Genomic DNA, 18,132 nt, shown 5'->3' on the forward strand with positions numbered 1-18,132 from the left:
TATACATTATTATTTTATACATTTTATACAATATTCAATCACAAGGGATCTCTTTTCGGGATCTCACGTCATTTATTCTATATGTCTTGTGACACTTGAAAGATGCGCCTCGCATGAAAAACATGCATGAATCACACGCATCTTCAGATTCTCGCGGTCGGTTTTCGCGATCGGTTTTTAAGAACAATGTCGGGAAATTATCACTTTCTTAATTTTATTATAAATTTTAATTTATCGAAATATAATTAAACTTACATATAACGCGAAGTAAATTCTTTCTGTGTCTATACATGAATTTCGAATTCAAAGATCGAGTCACGAAGAGACGGCCAGTACTCTCGGGTAAATAATGAAAGTAGAAATGTATTTGATTGGTTTTCTGCAATAAAGTTTTTCGAATTAAAATACTTTTTCAATTAACTTCTCGTAGTCGTGTATTTTCGATACGATCGACGCTCGTATATAATTCAAATCGTACGTAATATCTGTCGGTGACGATACAAACCGACCTATGGAAGGAGTTTTCTTCCTTCCTGATCTCTGGTCAAAATGACCAGACTGTATGGCCGGGAGCAACGAAAGGTATGTCCAATCTGGCCCAACGATGGAAAACTGGATAAAATAGCGTATGTGGTCAATATTGGCCACTTTGATGGAGTATCTGAGTAAGGTGCTCTATGGAATAAATTGATTTCTTTTTATTTGCCAAAATTCGGGTGGGTTATATTCTTCTTTACATATTCTGGCGTATGTGCCAGATTAAAAAGACCCCTACTAAATTCCATATTAATTCGCGCGCGTATAACCCCAATTCAAACCTCTTATAAATCGCGTCGCGTTTTTAACGAAAGACTTGTGGGTTTATTAACAAAAAGTTGAAAGACGGGTAGGACTATATAGCGGAATACGGGTAGGTAGGGATTATTCGGGTAGGCAGGGACATAACTCAATAATTTCAAAAATAGAGAAAATTATTACTGCAATATATGTATTGCTATTAAATATAATTATATTTGCAATCGGATGCATATAATACTATATGGAAGTTGTTATGCGTTTGTTGAGTTTTTACTTTAAATTTACTTCATATTCTTGTAGATTTGGTTTACTTTTAAGAGATCATTAATAAATACATTCGGGGGATATATTTTATCCCAAAGATGTAATACGTATATATATTTTACATGGCAAGACTTTCATGTTATTGTATGCATACCAAATATTTCGTATGTAATTTTGAGGAAAATATTGTATTGTACAGATATTACATTTTTAATTTTATAATGTAATTATTTTTCTTATAGTATGGTATACATTGTAAAGTAAATTATAAGAAAAATTAAATGAATAATAAAATTGTAAAACATCACATTGTAAAGAAAAAGAGGACCGCCAATCAAAATCGATGGGGGTGGTGGAGGGCGTCTCTAGATCGATTTTTATCGAATAAAATTTTAATTCTATCGGATTCACAGCGTCTTTTAATCGATGAATTTTCGTTTGTAATTGATATCGATTGATTTATCTTTACAATGTGAGTTTTCATTTGTCGAGTAATAAAAAATATCACACAATAGCCACAGTCTCGTGTGTAGCATTGTGTAACGTTTTTTATTAATCTGCAAATTAATCTACAAACTGATCGGTACCGCAAAGACCACAAGGAGCCGGCAGAGTGGACCTCCTAGTTATACTACGATCATATCTGTTTGTCGCGCATTGAGCGAAGTTCGAAATTTTAAATCTAACCGCGCGTTCCTAAACCCATTAAAAAGGAGTTGCCATGTCTACGACTGTACGCTCGTATGCACTACGAGTACATGAGTGCAGCTGAAGAACAGATCTATTGACGTCGGTTATCAGCATTTTGACGTATCGTGTCGATATTTCGCTCGCACGTTCCGTATTTCGTGCTGGCGCGCGACCGTAGTCCATCGCAGTCGTACGCGATTCGCAAACAGCGACCTGTGGCAGCCGGGAGAGATGCCTGGCACTCCGATGGAGCGGGACAGCAACGTGTTGGGGAAGCTGCAGAGCGAGCGAACGCAGGACGAGCCGAAGTGCGAGTCCGTCGTGCGTGAGATAACGCAGACCGATCGGCTGAATAAGAAGCTGCTCGTGTCGGTCCTGGAGCGGATGAAGAAGTCGGACGGGCAGTTCGACAAGTTTATGGAGGACGGGAAGGGAAGCGGCGAGTCGCACGACGACAGCGAGTTTTAGAACCCCCCCTGCGTCTCTGAGCGCCTAAGTGAGTCTAACCTGTACTGCTTTCGTACCGTCAATAGTACAAATTTACGTTAGATCGAGTGCGGTTGAAAAGAAATTTTCTCATTGGACCGTCGGCTACGTCCCGACACCCGACATACAACGTTTTGTATAACAGGCTTTAAGTTGTATACAATAGACCTTCTCTCTTTCTCACGTCTACGACTTGAGACAGTCTTGAGAGTTTACGGATTGTTTCCTGCCATCAGCCTTAGAAATCTCGAGTCGGCAATTGCTAGTCTGATCGGGCCATCAGAGATTTTCCTCGGTTCGGTAACTGCCAGTTGTCTCCAAATCGGTAAATATTTTTCTCCAGGAATCTGCCTAAGCAGTGATCGAACTGAATCAGTAGGCACTTCATATCATCATGGCGGATGTTCCGGATTACGAGGGTGACGAGGATATTATAGAGCATTACGAGAACGAAGAATCCGACAACGAGCGCGACAGCCACGGGGAGGGGGGGGACGCGGCTTCCGACGACGAGGCGGGAAGCGCGCGGAGAGTCGATCCATCCAAGACGAAGTCGCACGTGGTGAGGAATCCCGCGCCCAAACTTAACACGGAGAGACTGAAAGGCCCGAATGGTATCCACACCATCGAGAAGTATTTCGAGGGCTTCAAGTTCTACGGCAAGGGACACGAGAGAACGGACCTCGACAGGATCATGAAGAGGCTGGAACATTGGTCCTATCGATTGTTTCCCAAGTACCATTTCGATGATTTTCTCACGAGGGTCGAGCAGCTGGGGACGAAGAAGGATCTGCAGGTGTTTATCAAGCGGTATCGCCTGGACATGATCACCTCGGACGAGGATTTGATCGCTCGCGATAACGTAGACAGAGACGACGAGGATCAGCAGGAGAGCGCACCTCTGGACGACTTCAATTTGCTAATAACAGAACAGATTCAAAAACAAAAGCAGGCCGAAACGCGAGCCTCCGCCGTTGCTCCCAGCACGTCGAGCGAGGACGCGTTCGACAAGCTCTTAACGCAGTCCGCTGGTACGCAAGACTCGCCGGTACCGCATACAAATACCACTGTCGCTAACGAGTTGAGTGACGAGGTGAAACAAAGAATAGAGAGAAACAAGCAACTGGCCATTCAGAGAAGACTCGAAAGGCAGAAGGAGCACGTATTGTAACAGTACTTAAAGTTTTTGCTGTCCATAGGGGACGTCACGTAGACGCATTTATTACACAGTATAAAAGTCGCCTCATTTAGAGCTACCCTAGAAATACGAGTTGCTAGAGATACGTGTAAAGAATTTTTTCAGAAGCTTATTAAATAAACATTTAGCCCTTATTCGCTTATATTTGGCGATTAATTTCTACGCTTTTGCGTACTGATGTACAGAACATTGTTCCCACGTATGAACGCATCTCCGTATTTGTCCTTCAACTGTCCATTCACGTACTCCTCGGTTTGTTCAAGCGCTATGTTCATGTAGCCGTCTATGCACGCCAGTACACCTGAAACAATACAGTATGTTGGAATGTACGGAACGTAAACGAATCTAAGGCCGGTATTCATAGTCAGATCTTATATTCAAGACCGTCTTAAGATTATCTTTAGATACTCCGTAGCCAATGAAATGTTCCATACAGCATCTTTAGATAAATTCAAGACGGTCTTGAATAGAAGATCCGACTATGAATACCGGCCAAAGATTCGAAATGGGTGCAACGTTCATTTTTTTGAATGTCTTTTTAACCGAGTTAAATCGATTCCATCGAGAAATTCTTGATGTCGGGCATCTTTGTCGTAGACAAATTGATAGACGTCATTATAAGTAAACATCTACCTCTGTAATCGACACCGCTGTTCAATTTTACGACGACGGGCCGTCCATGAATTTGTTGTATGAATTGAGACAACGCTTCTTTCCGGCTCATCTGTCAATACGCAGAGACGACATTAAAGTACAAGAATGAAGAAATTACACACTAGAAAAACACTGAATAGTTTTATTTAAATCGTCACGTTCGCACGCCGTGACTTTAAATAATTTTTAGCGAATACGAGACGAGCGCGATTGTCACCAACATTCTGCGTACCTTCGTAAATTTTACAAACAATCGGTTTCTTTGTGGATCGTCCCGATTCTAAACAATTTCAACCTAACCTCTGCAGATCGCGACACGCGCAATAACACAAGCAATAGACGCATGTGGTCAAAACGCGAAGCTTCGGACATTCAAGACTGCCAACATCGAAAAAGAAATTCTCTGTTTCTGTACATGTTAAAATCGTGGATGAAATAATTGGAATGGATGCAACACTTTTTTTAAGAAAAAAATTGTTGCTCAGTGAGTTCCTCTTAAAAATATTTCGTTAACAAAAGATTGAGCGGAACAGTAAGCCAACGGCACACGATACTATTTTCCTACTGGATATCTTGCGAGAGCCAATAAGGACGCAGAATTTTAGATCAGTTGACAAAATCCTGATTGGCTCTCGTAAGCAATTCAGTAGGAAAAATAGTATTGTGTTAGTTTTAGTTTTTTTTGTCAATTTGTTACTTAAATTAATTAAATTAATTAGAATTGGTTCTGCTCATTTTGTTGCTCTGCAAGTTTCTTTAAAAAAATGATGTTCCGATTAAAGGCCTGTTCTTTATTACGGCACTACTGAACTAGTGCAATAAGTTAAAATGAAACAATTACCTTTCATTCCAACTCATAGCACCAGTGTGCACTAGTTCAGGAGTGCAGCAATAAAGAACAAACCCTAAGTAAACCAGTCGAATTGGATCGAAGTCACCGTTAGAGAAAATTTATAGTACGATTAAGTAGGTACGCCGCAACTTGTTTCGCCTCCGTTTATTTGACTTGTTAAATCGAGAGGAAAATTCTACGATAAATCTTAACGAGAATTTTATTATTATGTAACGAGCGATGAAAAAAAGAAGCAGAAGATGATAAAGTCGAAACGATGGGTGGAAATTTAAATAAAATATGCATATACCTTCTTTCGGGAATACCGTCATCAATCAGGCAACATTACCATGTATACATAACAAGTGTATGTATATACATATATATATATAATTCATTATGAATTATTCATGAAAGATTGTCGAGACAGCAGGTTTGAGTATCTTAAGTTAAATATATCGTCACATAATTGCATCGACCAAAATTCCTCGCCGACGTGATCAGAAATGCATCGCGAAAGGAAAGAAAACGATGTGTCTCATCTAAAATCGCAAACCGCGAATTTCGAACGATTTAACACAATTGATTACTGTGACGGTCGACGTCATTAAACTTTTTTTTAACGCTCGTTGGCGTTAAAGGATAAAGTACCATCAAATATAAAGATTTTAATTACGTAAAAATGGCTAGGTAATAATTTAAGGTGAAAAGCATATTCGATACATTACTTACCAGGATTTAATTTTATTTAATCATACATCACGCAGTAGATTTTATTATTGCACGACAAAATATATTGCGCCATATAATAATAAAAAAAATTTGTTTGGCGTATGTACAAGTCGACGTACAAAGTGAGACGTGCAAAACTCAGTTGTGCAGAAACGTCTTATTATACTCAATCGGAAGATGTATAATTACGCTGCAAAATAGCGACAAAATAACAAAAGGATTTACAGTCGTCATGCAACCGGATTTATAGTCCCGACGGATGCAAACGAATCCTGATCTACCGCCAGACGTATTATAATCACTGGGTTGCGCAACGTGATTAGCGATGAATTACATCGATTTGATGAGCATTATCATTAGCGGTGAAAAATCGATGAGAAACCGGTCTTTCCGACTAATCAAAACGGCATTAAGTAACGAATATCTTCATTAAATAGCAAGGCAATATAACAGACGTTATGATTTCACAAAATCGGTACGATAATTCAAGTTTATATTTTCATCGAAAGACGTTATCTCTTTAATACGCTAGACGATCAAATAATTGAACATTCAATGAAGATTTCATTTGAATATAATTAGAAATAGAAACGGAACTCGATAAAAAATGCAATTTCTAGATTGAACGCTGCAATTGCTAGTTTCTAAACTGGACAATGACGTATTATTGAATTGTATACGTATTCTAAATAAGATGCGAGTAAATGAAATTTTTCCAGTGCCGAGAGTGAATAGCCAGAAAATTAATCACTTTAACTTGACATAAATTATTTTCAAAGATTTTCTAAATCATGTCAAACGACAATAAATGGCATTTCCGACGTCATTTGAACACTGGTCGTAGCATTGATTACTGAGCGTAAAATAATGCGTTTTCCTTTGGTTGGAGCAGGAAACTTCAATAAAGCACTCAGGAAAATGTTATATAATTCCATGGATTTATTTTAGACGTCACATCACGCTTGGCGATTAGGAAATAAATAAACTGTAGACCTTGATTTGTTGTATTACGTTTATGTAAAGTCGAAATAGATTTGTAATCACAGTTATGCATCTTCGGTCGAGAAGATCTCTAGTGAAGCAACAACCAATTTCCGAAGTGAAAGTGTTAAACGTGATTTACGCCGGGATTTTACCGGCTTTAACGGAATAAGTACCTTTACCGGTATCGTCTACGTTCACCGCGCTGCTGCTGTAAACTCCTTTGGCACCGTCGACGGTACCGCTTTGGCTCGCGCCTTCATCGGCTTCACCGATGCGGGAGAATAGACTACAAACAAAAAATCGAAAGATTATCAAAACGTTAATTTCTCTTCAAGATCATTTAACTTGAAATAAGACTTCAGTCCACTTTTGATAGCTCCGGGCACGGTTTCTATTTTTTAACAATCTTTTCACTCTCTAATAATTGTATTGCAATAATATTGGTTTTATAGAAATAAAAGGGGCAACATTTGCTTAAATCATCGAAATTAAAAGGCTTTTTAATATTTTGAAATTATGTGCGAGACGCACATAAATTGCTCAAAATCAACAGCGATTAGCATTTACTATTCGGGCTCGCATTTGTCGACTTGTGTGTCATCGAGGCATATTTGCTCAACAAATTACCATGCCGATTTCCATAATCAACTGTAGTTTACATATTATCGATTGTGTGACAAACGGAAGTTACGGAAACATTCGGTCTCGCGAGCAAAAAAAAACCTGTTCACCTTGAAATCTGTTGGGAAAACTCTATGCGGGCTGAGTCAACACACGTACAAATCAATATTAATGACAAATTGTCAAATCTTTTTTTCAATGTCATCTTACGACTTTATGACGAAAAATTGAGATGTCAATATAAATCCTTTTCGAGGCATAGGCAATTGTGTATAAATAATAATTACAATATTCCCCACTCCGATAGAGAAATGTCTCAAATATTGTGCAATAATTGCATTATCCAAAAGGAGGAAATTCCACAATGATTGCATTAAGATGATTTGCACAAAAATAACATACACTTGTGCATAAGTTTTCGGCAAAATACATACTCTACTCCCGGCCCATGACCGCCAAGACCTGTGTGAGTTCCACTTCCGGCATTGGCATTCGCGCTTGCACTAGCGTGGGCATTGGCACCGCCACCGCCGATACCACATGCTCCACCAGCACATCCACCTATAGAACATGAGGTCAAGGGCAATATGATCAAATTTATCACTACCGATTAACATCGGCCAAATTGCCATAAAATTTTTATACAAATTACCTCCGCTTCCGCCATGTCCACCGCCATGTCCACCGCCAAGCCCTCCACTTGATCCTCCATGTTCGCCGTATCCACCGCTTAAACCTCCTCCATGTCCACCTAAACCTCCCCCGTGTCCACCGCCAAGCCCGCCAGGACCACCTCCGCCAAATCCTCCTCCACCTAATCCACCGGTTCGGCATCAGCTCCATTTCTCAATACATCTTTTTCACATAAAACTACCACCACTATCTATGCTAAATTTATACGGAAAATTGCCTCGAAACTCGGAAAAATATGAAGACGCGAAAAGTAAACCATTCAAGGCTTCAGAATTATTGGAGAGGCCATTAAAATAACGAAAATTTAGGAAAGAGAAATATTTCGATCAAATAAGTTGCAATGGCGTAGACAGTTATATATTTCCTAATGTTCACTTACTACCACCTCCATGACCGCCGCCGGCACCTCCACCATGACCATCTCCGTAACCACCTGCATGAGGACCACCACCAGCACCACCACCATAGCCTCCGAGGCCACCACCGTGGCCTCCGGAGCCACCTCCTCCATAACTGCCAGCGCCGGCGCTACCTCCACTGTAGCCGCCGCCGCCAGACCCACCATGACCACCTCCACCTCCACCATGACCATCTCCTAAGCCTCCACTAACTTTACTAACTCCACCACCATCTAAAAATGTGTACAGTGTATAAAAACTCTTTATATTGAAATATTTTTATTAGATTGCAAGAAGATATTATTGTTGTTATTGAAGCTAGAGCCAAAAGCACTTTTGTTTTAAACTAACTACACACAATTCTTTGAAATTATCTCTACTATATTATTATATCTCTCTTAGTTAGAACTTTATTTAGCGTTCGCGTATTTATATTCTGCAAGAAGGATTATTAAATTTCAATTACATACGCTGCAATTACACACATTTATTTCTATTTATGTTATTTTTAGACTGTGTAATATTTTTTAAATTGTGCTTCTATACTAAATTAGAATGCAAAGAAGCAAAGCTTAAATATAAATTTCAAATATTACTAAGTATTAGTTTCTAATTATTATTACACGTATCTACGTTCTCTATAAAATTTTTGCATTACATTGCCGATTCTTTTATTTTGAACTTACCACCGGGATAGCCCCCGAGTCCTAAAATAATTTGCAAAATAATTCTAGATAAAACACCGGTACTTCTATGCGAATATTAAATATTTGATAGATAATAATAAGGAAACAAATTGTTCTCGGTTATATTGCTCGAAATTAATCAAAACAACGGATTAATTACCGTATCCACCGCCACCGCCTTTGTGTCCGCCGCCTCCGAATCCACCGCCACTTCCGTGTCCGCCGCCTCCGTATCCACCGCCACCTCCGTGTCCGCCACCTCCGTGTCCACCACCTCCGTATCCACCATCGCCGTATCCACCATGGGTACCGCCGCCCCCGTATCCGCCGTGGCCACCGCCGCCGTGTCCACCGCCGGTACCGCCTCCGAATCCGCCGTGGCCATCCCCGCCGCCACCTCCGTATCCACCGTGTCCACCGCCACTTCCGAGTCCTCCATGGGTACCGCCACCTCCGTATCCACCGTGTCCACCGCCACTTCCGAGTCCTCCATTGGTACCGCCGCCCCCGTATCCGCCGTGGCCACCGCCACCGCCACCACCACCGTGTCCGCCGCCGCTACCGCCCCCGAAACCGCCGTGGCCGCCACCACCGCCAAAGTCACCACCGCCACCATGACCACTGCCGCCTCCGAGTCCACCATGGCTACCACCGTCCCCGAGTCCACCATGGCCACCGCCGCCCCCGAGTCCACCATGGCCACCGCCGCCCCCGAGACCACCGTGGCCACCGCCACCGCCACCCCCGAGTCCACCATGGCCACCGCCACCGCCACCGTAACCATCGCTGCCACCGCCTCCGTAACCGCCATGACCGCCGCCCCCATATCCACCATTTGTCAGAGCCGAGGATTGTGCGCCTGCTGAAGCGCTGCCGATAGCCTGAGAATTGGTTTTGGAGAAGCTGCTACCATCGCCAAAAGCACTTGCGCTGGCCGAACTGCTAGCGCTGCTGGAGGAGTAACCACCACCTCCACTGTAACGCCTCAAACGCAATAATTCGATTTCTGCAACAAATTGAGAGAATCGTTTTTATGTCGTCAAGTTAAACTTAACTTGGAACATAATTGTTAAAAAATCTTTAAATGAATCCCCTAGAATCACGTATAAAATACTATATTTATATTTTTTAAACAAATCTTTCTCCTTCGTATTATATATCTAAAAATGCACAACTGTTTTGATGCTTGCAAGAAATTACTGCTTTTAAGCGTAATGTTTGATTATCTTGGATCATAGTTCAAGTAACAATAAACATCAATATCTACATACGATTGCGATACATTTTCGTATTCGTAGTAAAGATTTGTTATCGATTTCTCAGAAAAAAATCTTGCGGTCACTTCGTATTTTTATACGCGCTTTCTTCGAGAAGCAATCGTAAAGCTGAAGAATGAAAAGCACGCATTGCACATTTACACATATTTATGAGTCTTACGTCACGAGAAAATTATCATCGTCTCACTAATGATAAAATCTTGGAAACTCACATTTTGCGCATTATATTTTATGGACTATAAATTCAATTTTAAATAAGAATGATGCGTGCATCGTATTATTTTATTATTTTGCTTTAAAATTTTGCTCTTGCTCGTTCGGAAAAATAAAATATCAGGTGTGTTTCTTGTGTGCACAAAAAAATATATATATACGTAAAATTTTTATATTAAAATGAGAAAGCATAAAATAATGGCATACTCAAACATTTAAACTTTCTTCTATATATTCCCGACAAGTTTCTTCTTTTGTAACACATACACTCTTCCTTGTTAAAACAACAAAGATGATAATAGAAGCGAAATATATCTCGCAATTAGTATGAGAAACTGTTAATGATGGTAACAAATTAATGCGACAAGACGAAAGTAATTTACCTCGTGCTTGGATACATGCTGCGAATAATAAGGCCAAAAGGCCGATCGCCCGATACTGCCTCATGACGATATCTGGTTTCTATCCTGATCGGCCGCCAAGTCTTTATAGCTTGCCTCCCACCTCGATCGCTCATTCCTTCCTAAAACATTGGCTGCTTCGCTGGACGCAGGTCGGATTGAGGAGCAATGAAAGCAAAAAGATGCGTTGGATGTGGCCAAGGCTAAGAGTCTGTCATGGTATCTTGTTGTGTTCGTGTTTACTTTTCGGTCGGCATCGATGAATTGGGACTTGGTTACAAAACGCAATGTAAATGAAAGTATTCTAAGACGAACACAATGGGATTGTTGTAATTCCAAAAATAAATCGCTCGGATAAACTCAGAATCTTAAAAAAAAGAGAATGTCAAATGTATTCAAACGTATAAAAATCCCCTTGAGAATAATTTATGCTAAAACAGTAATTTGTACCGCACAGATTACGTCTATCTCTTCAGAGAAATATGGAAAACAGTGGAATTGTTCGCTGTGGTTATTTATAGCGAAAATATTTTTATGCGATATATCATACGAAGTGAACGAGCCTCTGGAAGGCCAGGCAATATAACAATGGCAATAATAGATTTAATTACGATGTCAACAAGAAAATTGCAAAAGACACTTTCTTCTGCCTAATGCAAAATTTGCAAATTGTGTAGCAATTTATTTACACGACGCAGAGCAGGTTGTTTCAACCTCTTGGCAAGTTAACTAATAGTTAAATCACATGTATGTCTTCGTTTTTCCTTTAAACTAAAAAAAGCTACAGCCGGTTTTTCCAACCTCTTGATTAGGTAAGTTAACTAATAATTAAATTATATGTCTATCTTTGTCTAATTGAAGGAAAAACAAAGACATATAAATTAACTATTAGCTAACTTATCGAGAGGTTGGAACAACCGGCCCATAGACATATAATTTAACTATTGGTTAGCTTACCAAGAGGTTGTAAAAACTGGCCCTTATTACTGTAAATAAGTGATGTGCTAAACATACGTTAAATATATGTTTGGTCATTGACATCGTCAATGGTTTAGCGATTTTCCGTTCAAACAGCCACAGGATATGACACAGTAATGTAAAACATTTACTAAGGTCATTTGCAGCCTCCAGCTTGGATTTATCTTGATGAATCTCAATGTCATTTCACAGATTTATCACTTGTGTCAATCGTTAATAACGTGTAGTAAGAGGTATCCACTTTGTCAATAATAATTGTGAGTTTTCTATTTTCACAAATTATGTAAAGAAAAACGTATGCAGTATCTCTCGAAAGTTAAAAACGCGGAATTCAATATCATTTTTCAATATTTTAATAATTTTAATAATTGACAAATATTGAACAAATAATCACACGTGTATTTTAAACAGCTGATACAAAAGTATGAACATTAAAAAATATATGTATATTTAGTTAAATATATTTATTTTACAATGGGAATTAGGTCAGTTTAAAAAAAAATTTAGCAAAAGAAAGTTACAAGCATTTGATATTTCCAAATATTATTTCATTTTAGTCTCAACAACAATTTTAATATTATTTTAATATTTTAATATTTGAATAGAAAAAATTCTTTACAATACGTTAGCTAACAAAACGCGCTATATAATTTACATTATAGCAGATATTAAGATAAAATCTTCGTCAAAGGCCACATTCAAAACACAAAAAATAAAACATTAAAAACTTTTTTAGATCCCGTTATAGATTACCGTAGTCTAGTACTTGAAAATATAAGAGCGATAGAGGAAATAATTGATATTTATTACATGTTATGTAGTTCTAGAATAAATTGGATGTAAAATGTACATATGCAAAACAGACGGTACACCAGTTCTGGCATAAAATACCTATAAGTCAATTGTAAAAAATATGATTTTTATTCGCCAGTAAGTTACAAGGTAAAGAACGAAACGTAATTTCTTATCAATTATTAATATGCATTTTTTAAAAATATTCTTACTTGATTGCCTATCTATGTGTCATAAACGATGAAGCAAATTGCGCTACGCTTATTTAGATCTCAGATAATCACGCACGATATGTATTACATGTAATATTATACATGGAAAGGAAAATACGAGCATTAGTTTCACTGAATATGATCTTGTTAAGTCCAAAACAATATTAATAAAAAACGTAATATTTTATTAAAACAAGAATACGACATGTTTGTTTCAGTAATATTAACAAGATTATTCAATTATAGACTCTCCATAAAAAAATTTTGCATATAAAAACATGCACATATATATAATTACATAAAATATGTTCATGTATATTTTCTTTCACTAATATCTCATTTCTACACAAAAAAAAGTATTAAAAATAAATTAAAAGAATAATTTTTGTATTTTTTTAATAAAAAATAAAGTTTTAGGAAATGAGAAAAAAACGCCCATATATAATCATATAAATACAACATACATATATAAATGAATATAACAAGAAATGTACATTCTACGAAAAGCAAATCTATAAAGTGCATTATGTAAATTAAACTGTAGGAAAAATATTAAGTATAAGGTGTATTCTCATTCTCACACATACAATAGATAAAAGACTTTTGTTATTCATGCTGGAAAGACTCGTGGTTTTATTAGAACCGCAAATTTCTCGAGATTAATTTGTTTTTATCTCAATTTTTATAAAACACTACTATCAGCATTCGCGCGTGATTTGCACAACGTGAAGAAGCCATTAATTAATCTTATATTAAGGAAATATGATATTTTGCCACGACAGTCTTTTGTTTTTCAAATTATTATTTTCTGAGAATTTCGAGCAAGTTGTGCTTCTATATTTTTACATCATCGCATCGCGATAAAAACGGGGAAGTACGAGAAATCCTCTAATCGGCTTAAACGATTAAAGCCACGCGTGTAATCGAAATAGTTAAGTGAGATAGTTCGCGGCTTCTGTCATCGGGGAGACTTTTTGATATTTTCTCGATGCAACGATTTATAATTTGCCTACTTAGCACAAAGTTAACATACATAACAAGGAATTCTCTAATCGTCTTGAAAGATTAAAGCAATGCGTATGATCGAAATAGTTAAGCGAGATAATTCGTGACTTCCGTCAGTGGTGACTTTTTGATACTTTCTCGACGCAATGATTTATAATTTGCGTATTTAGCACAAAGTGAACGATATGCAAGAGCAGATATTTATTTAATGAACCAATCCCACGCGCACTCGTCTGTCGTCATTCATTTATATCAAAAGAATCTACGATCACTTGCATTTACTGTTTAAATTTTGACTCGGTGTATGTGTACGTGCTATGTGCATGTTCGACGAAATTTGAATTTTCATAAAGTGATAAAAAAAATTGTGACCCAAAGATGAATAAATCATTCTGCATAAAACGTTTCTTAAAATGCATAATCAGCAAGAAACATAAATCTTTTATCTCGCTGTCCGAATGGAAAATGATATCTCTTACCACTTTTCTTGTGCAAAAATAACGTATATGTAATCAACAAAAATTTCACACGTGTGTTTAGATCAAAGGAACTACGGATTTATAATTGTTTGGCCGATATGTTGTTTCCCTCAAATTGAAGATCAAATCAAATCCAGATAAATAATTAAAATTATCTGAAAGCTAAACTTTTTTAACACTTCCTATTGTTTGGTATCTACAGGACGAACTGAATGAAATATACGGTACAACATGAAGGAAAGTGATTCTACAGTTCAAAATAAGTCGAACTAATAGAATAAATACTTTTCTTTTTTTTTACTTTCGAACAAGGCCTTATTTTCGGGAAAAAGAACTTCGCAAGTTACTCGAATACTTGATTAGTTTGAACAATTAATTTTCGCTACAGACGTCTGCACAGTTTGTTTGCTGCCAGGACTAACTAATTTAAGCACGATTGATTTTTAAGACCAAGAAGTGAATTTGTGTGAGATAAAAAATACTTTTACTTCTTACACTTGTTTCTTATTTACTTATTCAATATTCGAGATATGGAAAATGTTGGCCATTTTATCGCATACAAAATTATATTTTGCAATTAGAATCAATTATTTCTAAAGCATACTTTCTGCCCTCTCAATTCTTCAATTCTTCTTACACTCGATCAATTTTCAAATATCTTTTCCTCGAAAATGTACCCTTACGAAGAAAAAATTAATTTTGCCACTTCGATTTACTTGGAACCACAAAATTATTCAAAGCAATAAAATTAAAACACAATACAAACTATCTGTCAAGTTTTGAGAGATTAAAAATGATATTCAATTCAATGCTAACATAAAACTTCTTTCCGAAGTTACCGTACGCGTCGACAAATAATGATTTGAATATTAAATTCTCACGTTAACCACAAACGATTGCGCTGATACAGCAACTATTCGACACCATTTTCGAAATCCTGCAGAACATGCAGCCACGGAAATTCCATCTTTTTCTTGAGAAAACAGGTACCAGCTCGCCTGTTCTTGATTTCCGACAAGAAACTCAATTCGAATGTATTTGCGCACGCAAGAAAAGGGAATAGAAATATATAAATATTACGAACGATAACGACTGAGGAATAATAATAAAATTATCCGCAATTATCCGCGATAACCCAACTGCATTGGGTTCCGCTACTTTTTTTGCGTTATCGCGGATAATTACGAATAGTAGTGATTTCGAATTATTATTCCTATCTAACGTGTAATTCTCAGGACACCGAGAGCATGAAGGAAAAACTGAAGCAAGCGATTTGTATGCTCTGTTATAATTGAAACTACAGATCTGCACAAATGGATTATATTTCCGTATGGAATTAAAGAGTACCTGTACATTTAATCCTGAGCGGAATGGCCGTCTTGTATTCTTAAGTCACAAGACAGTTATTGTGCGTTACTTTAAGACAAAGATTTAAAACATAAAACATTGTCTTAAGAGTACGAGACAGCCATTCTGCTCAGGCTCCTTGCCGTTAGGTCACTTGGGGCGTTTCCTCTTGTCGATTCATCTCGAGTATCCCGAAGAGTAAGAGTACTTCCTGCAAACTTGCTTTCGCAAATGCGACAAGTTCTGCTACCGTTTATAAACATTAAATTTCGTCGTCCCGATCACAAAACGTGTTTTTCCGTCGTAGATCGAATTTATCCGAGGGCAACTCTCCACTGCAGTCGTGAAGATACAGGCGTATCTATAATAGCGGCTGCTTAATTAACGGCCGGACCTGCAAATGAAAAAAAAGATGCTGTTATCTAATTTTTTTTTTAAGTCGATTCCCTCGACGACGGAAGGGTCCGAGACATCTGCTGGTACTCTTGAATGAGAGAAACGGCCTTCTTCTCACGATTATGTTACGCATTTCGGCCTCTACCCCGCGCGTCAGGTTTCAGTGGTTATTCATGAGCACGTGAATGGCTCGTTAAGTCGCCGCTCCGCGATCCTCCACATTCGCTGTGAGATCATAATCGTGGAAAAAAGCGCACTTACGATACCAAAACTCATTAAGTTCATTACCGGCTCATAGAGCGGACCAGAAACGTTTTAGCATACATTACGAGCTGGCTTTTTTTCTCACGTTTGACGCACACACGCGATTTACGAGTGACGCGACGTCGACGCCGCCGCGCATTTTCGATCATGAAGCTACTTGTAAAGATAAACACGCGGCTGCATCAGCGGGATCATTACGAGTTTTTATTTTCCTTACCTTGTTACGGGTATCGTCCGTGCGGAAAGACCCACCTCTCGCGAATCGTCGCGTGGAAAGACGTTATTTCCCCCCCCCCCCCCGAGAGATTAATTTTCAATTTTAATATACGGAGTGTATATTAAAATCCGGCGCTATCGGCTATCCTTTCGTGGTTTACGGCCGTATGATTAATTTTATTCAACTTAATTGATTTAATTAAAGAATGAATTACATTCTTAGTCAATTTAAATCTAGACATTTTCTTTTAAACAATGTCGAAACCATCTATTCAATAATTATCGAACGGACCACCGTGTACAGGCAAGTCTTTATGTCTTCATGCCCGAATTAGTCGGATGTAGTTACGTAATGTGGAACCAACTCTACAAACAACTTTTTGTGCCATCCACTTGGGACAAGGAAAAACGTCGCAAGCAAAATTCGGCTGTGGCATCACGTCGAAAATAATTAATCAGTAAAACATTTCTCATATAAATAGTTGGTAGATGCTCATGTTTTTAAATGAAAAATTTTTTTACCGGACATTGGTTGCATTCCAAAAGCTCTGTTAACATAGAGTCGCAGCGTACATTATATAAACGTAAAAAATATTTAGCACGTGTAAATATCCCTTTGTAAATTTTATTTTGCACAATACTTTAAACACGTCCAAGAAAAACCATCGATGAATCAGTTTGAGGAAGATTTCGCGATGCCGCATTATATTATGTATACCGCAAGATTAATTGAAAAAGGCCAATCCGTACTGGTGACTTTGCAATTTGCATTTCTTTCTAATGTCTCCTAGAAAATAGCCATTATTATTAGCAAAAAAATGTAGGCGCAATCGCACTGATATATATTTATTGCAGCAAAATATGATGATAATAATAATACATAATTGTGACATTCATTTATTACATTTGCTTGTTTATCTTAGTTGTAAGAAATAATTTAAGAAAGATGCAGTCGAAGTGTATGATACGAGTGAATAGTTGAAATGCAAGAGATGGGCTATTTCGATACGGGATTCGACAGATTGCATGAAGAAGTAATCTATTAGGATTAAAACGGGGAATATACTATATAGAGGATAAGTCTGTTGTGGCAAACACTACTTACATAACTTACGCTCTCATATGAATTGTCTAATGCACTTTAATTTGATTCCGATCTTGCTTACTTTCATTGTTGAGTCTAAATGTTACAATGTCGCAACCTCTTATCATTGTAGATATATTATAAAACGAATATCTACGTTTTAACACTAATATTTGAGTTTTTCTTTTATTTATAATACGTATCTATTAGATTGTTGAACACTCAGAAAGCATTGTACACAGACGCTTAATGAGGCAAAGGTTTGTGGGGACCAGTCTGTAATTTACTTTCAATAAATTTCTACGCAGATATGTCTCCATGAAGCGTCAGTTAAGTTTTTATTTTACTTATGGATTTTCAGCCGAGTAGAATATCTACAACTAATTCTCTTTCCTTGCGCTCTCTCTCTCTCTCTCTCTCTCTCTCTCTCTC

The 18,132-nt window shown here is 37.8% G+C and overlaps 3 protein-coding genes across 3 annotated transcripts; 1 reads left to right on the forward strand and 2 right to left on the reverse strand.

Annotated features, from left to right (window-relative positions):
- The first annotated feature begins 2,164 nt into the window (after positions 1-2,164).
- LOC105567070 (protein TIPIN homolog) lies at positions 2,165-3,570 on the forward strand. Its single transcript, XM_012021618.1, has 2 exons — positions 2,165-2,248; positions 2,582-3,570. Exon 2 carries the CDS (start codon positions 2,633-2,635, stop codon positions 3,407-3,409), a length of 777 nt encoding a protein of 258 aa, XP_011877008.1. The 5' UTR covers positions 2,165-2,248; positions 2,582-2,632; the 3' UTR covers positions 3,410-3,570.
- On the reverse strand, positions 3,549-4,896 carry LOC105567069 (U6 snRNA-associated Sm-like protein LSm6). The gene is made up of 3 exons (XM_012021617.1): positions 4,323-4,896; positions 4,070-4,160; positions 3,549-3,737 (listed from the first exon to the last, which is right to left on the reverse strand). Exons 2-3 carry the CDS (start codon positions 4,158-4,160, stop codon positions 3,589-3,591), a joined length of 240 nt encoding a protein of 79 aa, XP_011877007.1. The 5' UTR covers positions 4,323-4,896; the 3' UTR covers positions 3,549-3,588.
- A 1,677-nt stretch (positions 4,897-6,573) lies between these two features.
- Positions 6,574-12,283, reverse strand: LOC105567085 (glycine-rich cell wall structural protein-like). The gene is made up of 7 exons (XM_012021639.1): positions 10,910-12,283; positions 9,197-10,042; positions 9,037-9,057; positions 8,332-8,583; positions 7,912-8,073; positions 7,694-7,820; positions 6,574-6,924 (listed from the first exon to the last, which is right to left on the reverse strand). The coding sequence occupies exons 1-7, from the start codon at positions 10,971-10,973 to the stop codon at positions 6,774-6,776; spliced, it is 1,623 nt and encodes a 540-aa protein (XP_011877029.1). The 5' UTR covers positions 10,974-12,283; the 3' UTR covers positions 6,574-6,773.
- Positions 12,284-18,132: the final 5,849 nt, after the last annotated feature.

This window comes from Vollenhovia emeryi, unplaced genomic scaffold, assembly GCF_000949405.1.
Source record: "Vollenhovia emeryi isolate VEMERY1.0 unplaced genomic scaffold, V.emery_V1.0 DF939141.1, whole genome shotgun sequence".
NCBI classification, from domain to species: domain Eukaryota; kingdom Metazoa; phylum Arthropoda; class Insecta; order Hymenoptera; family Formicidae; genus Vollenhovia; species Vollenhovia emeryi.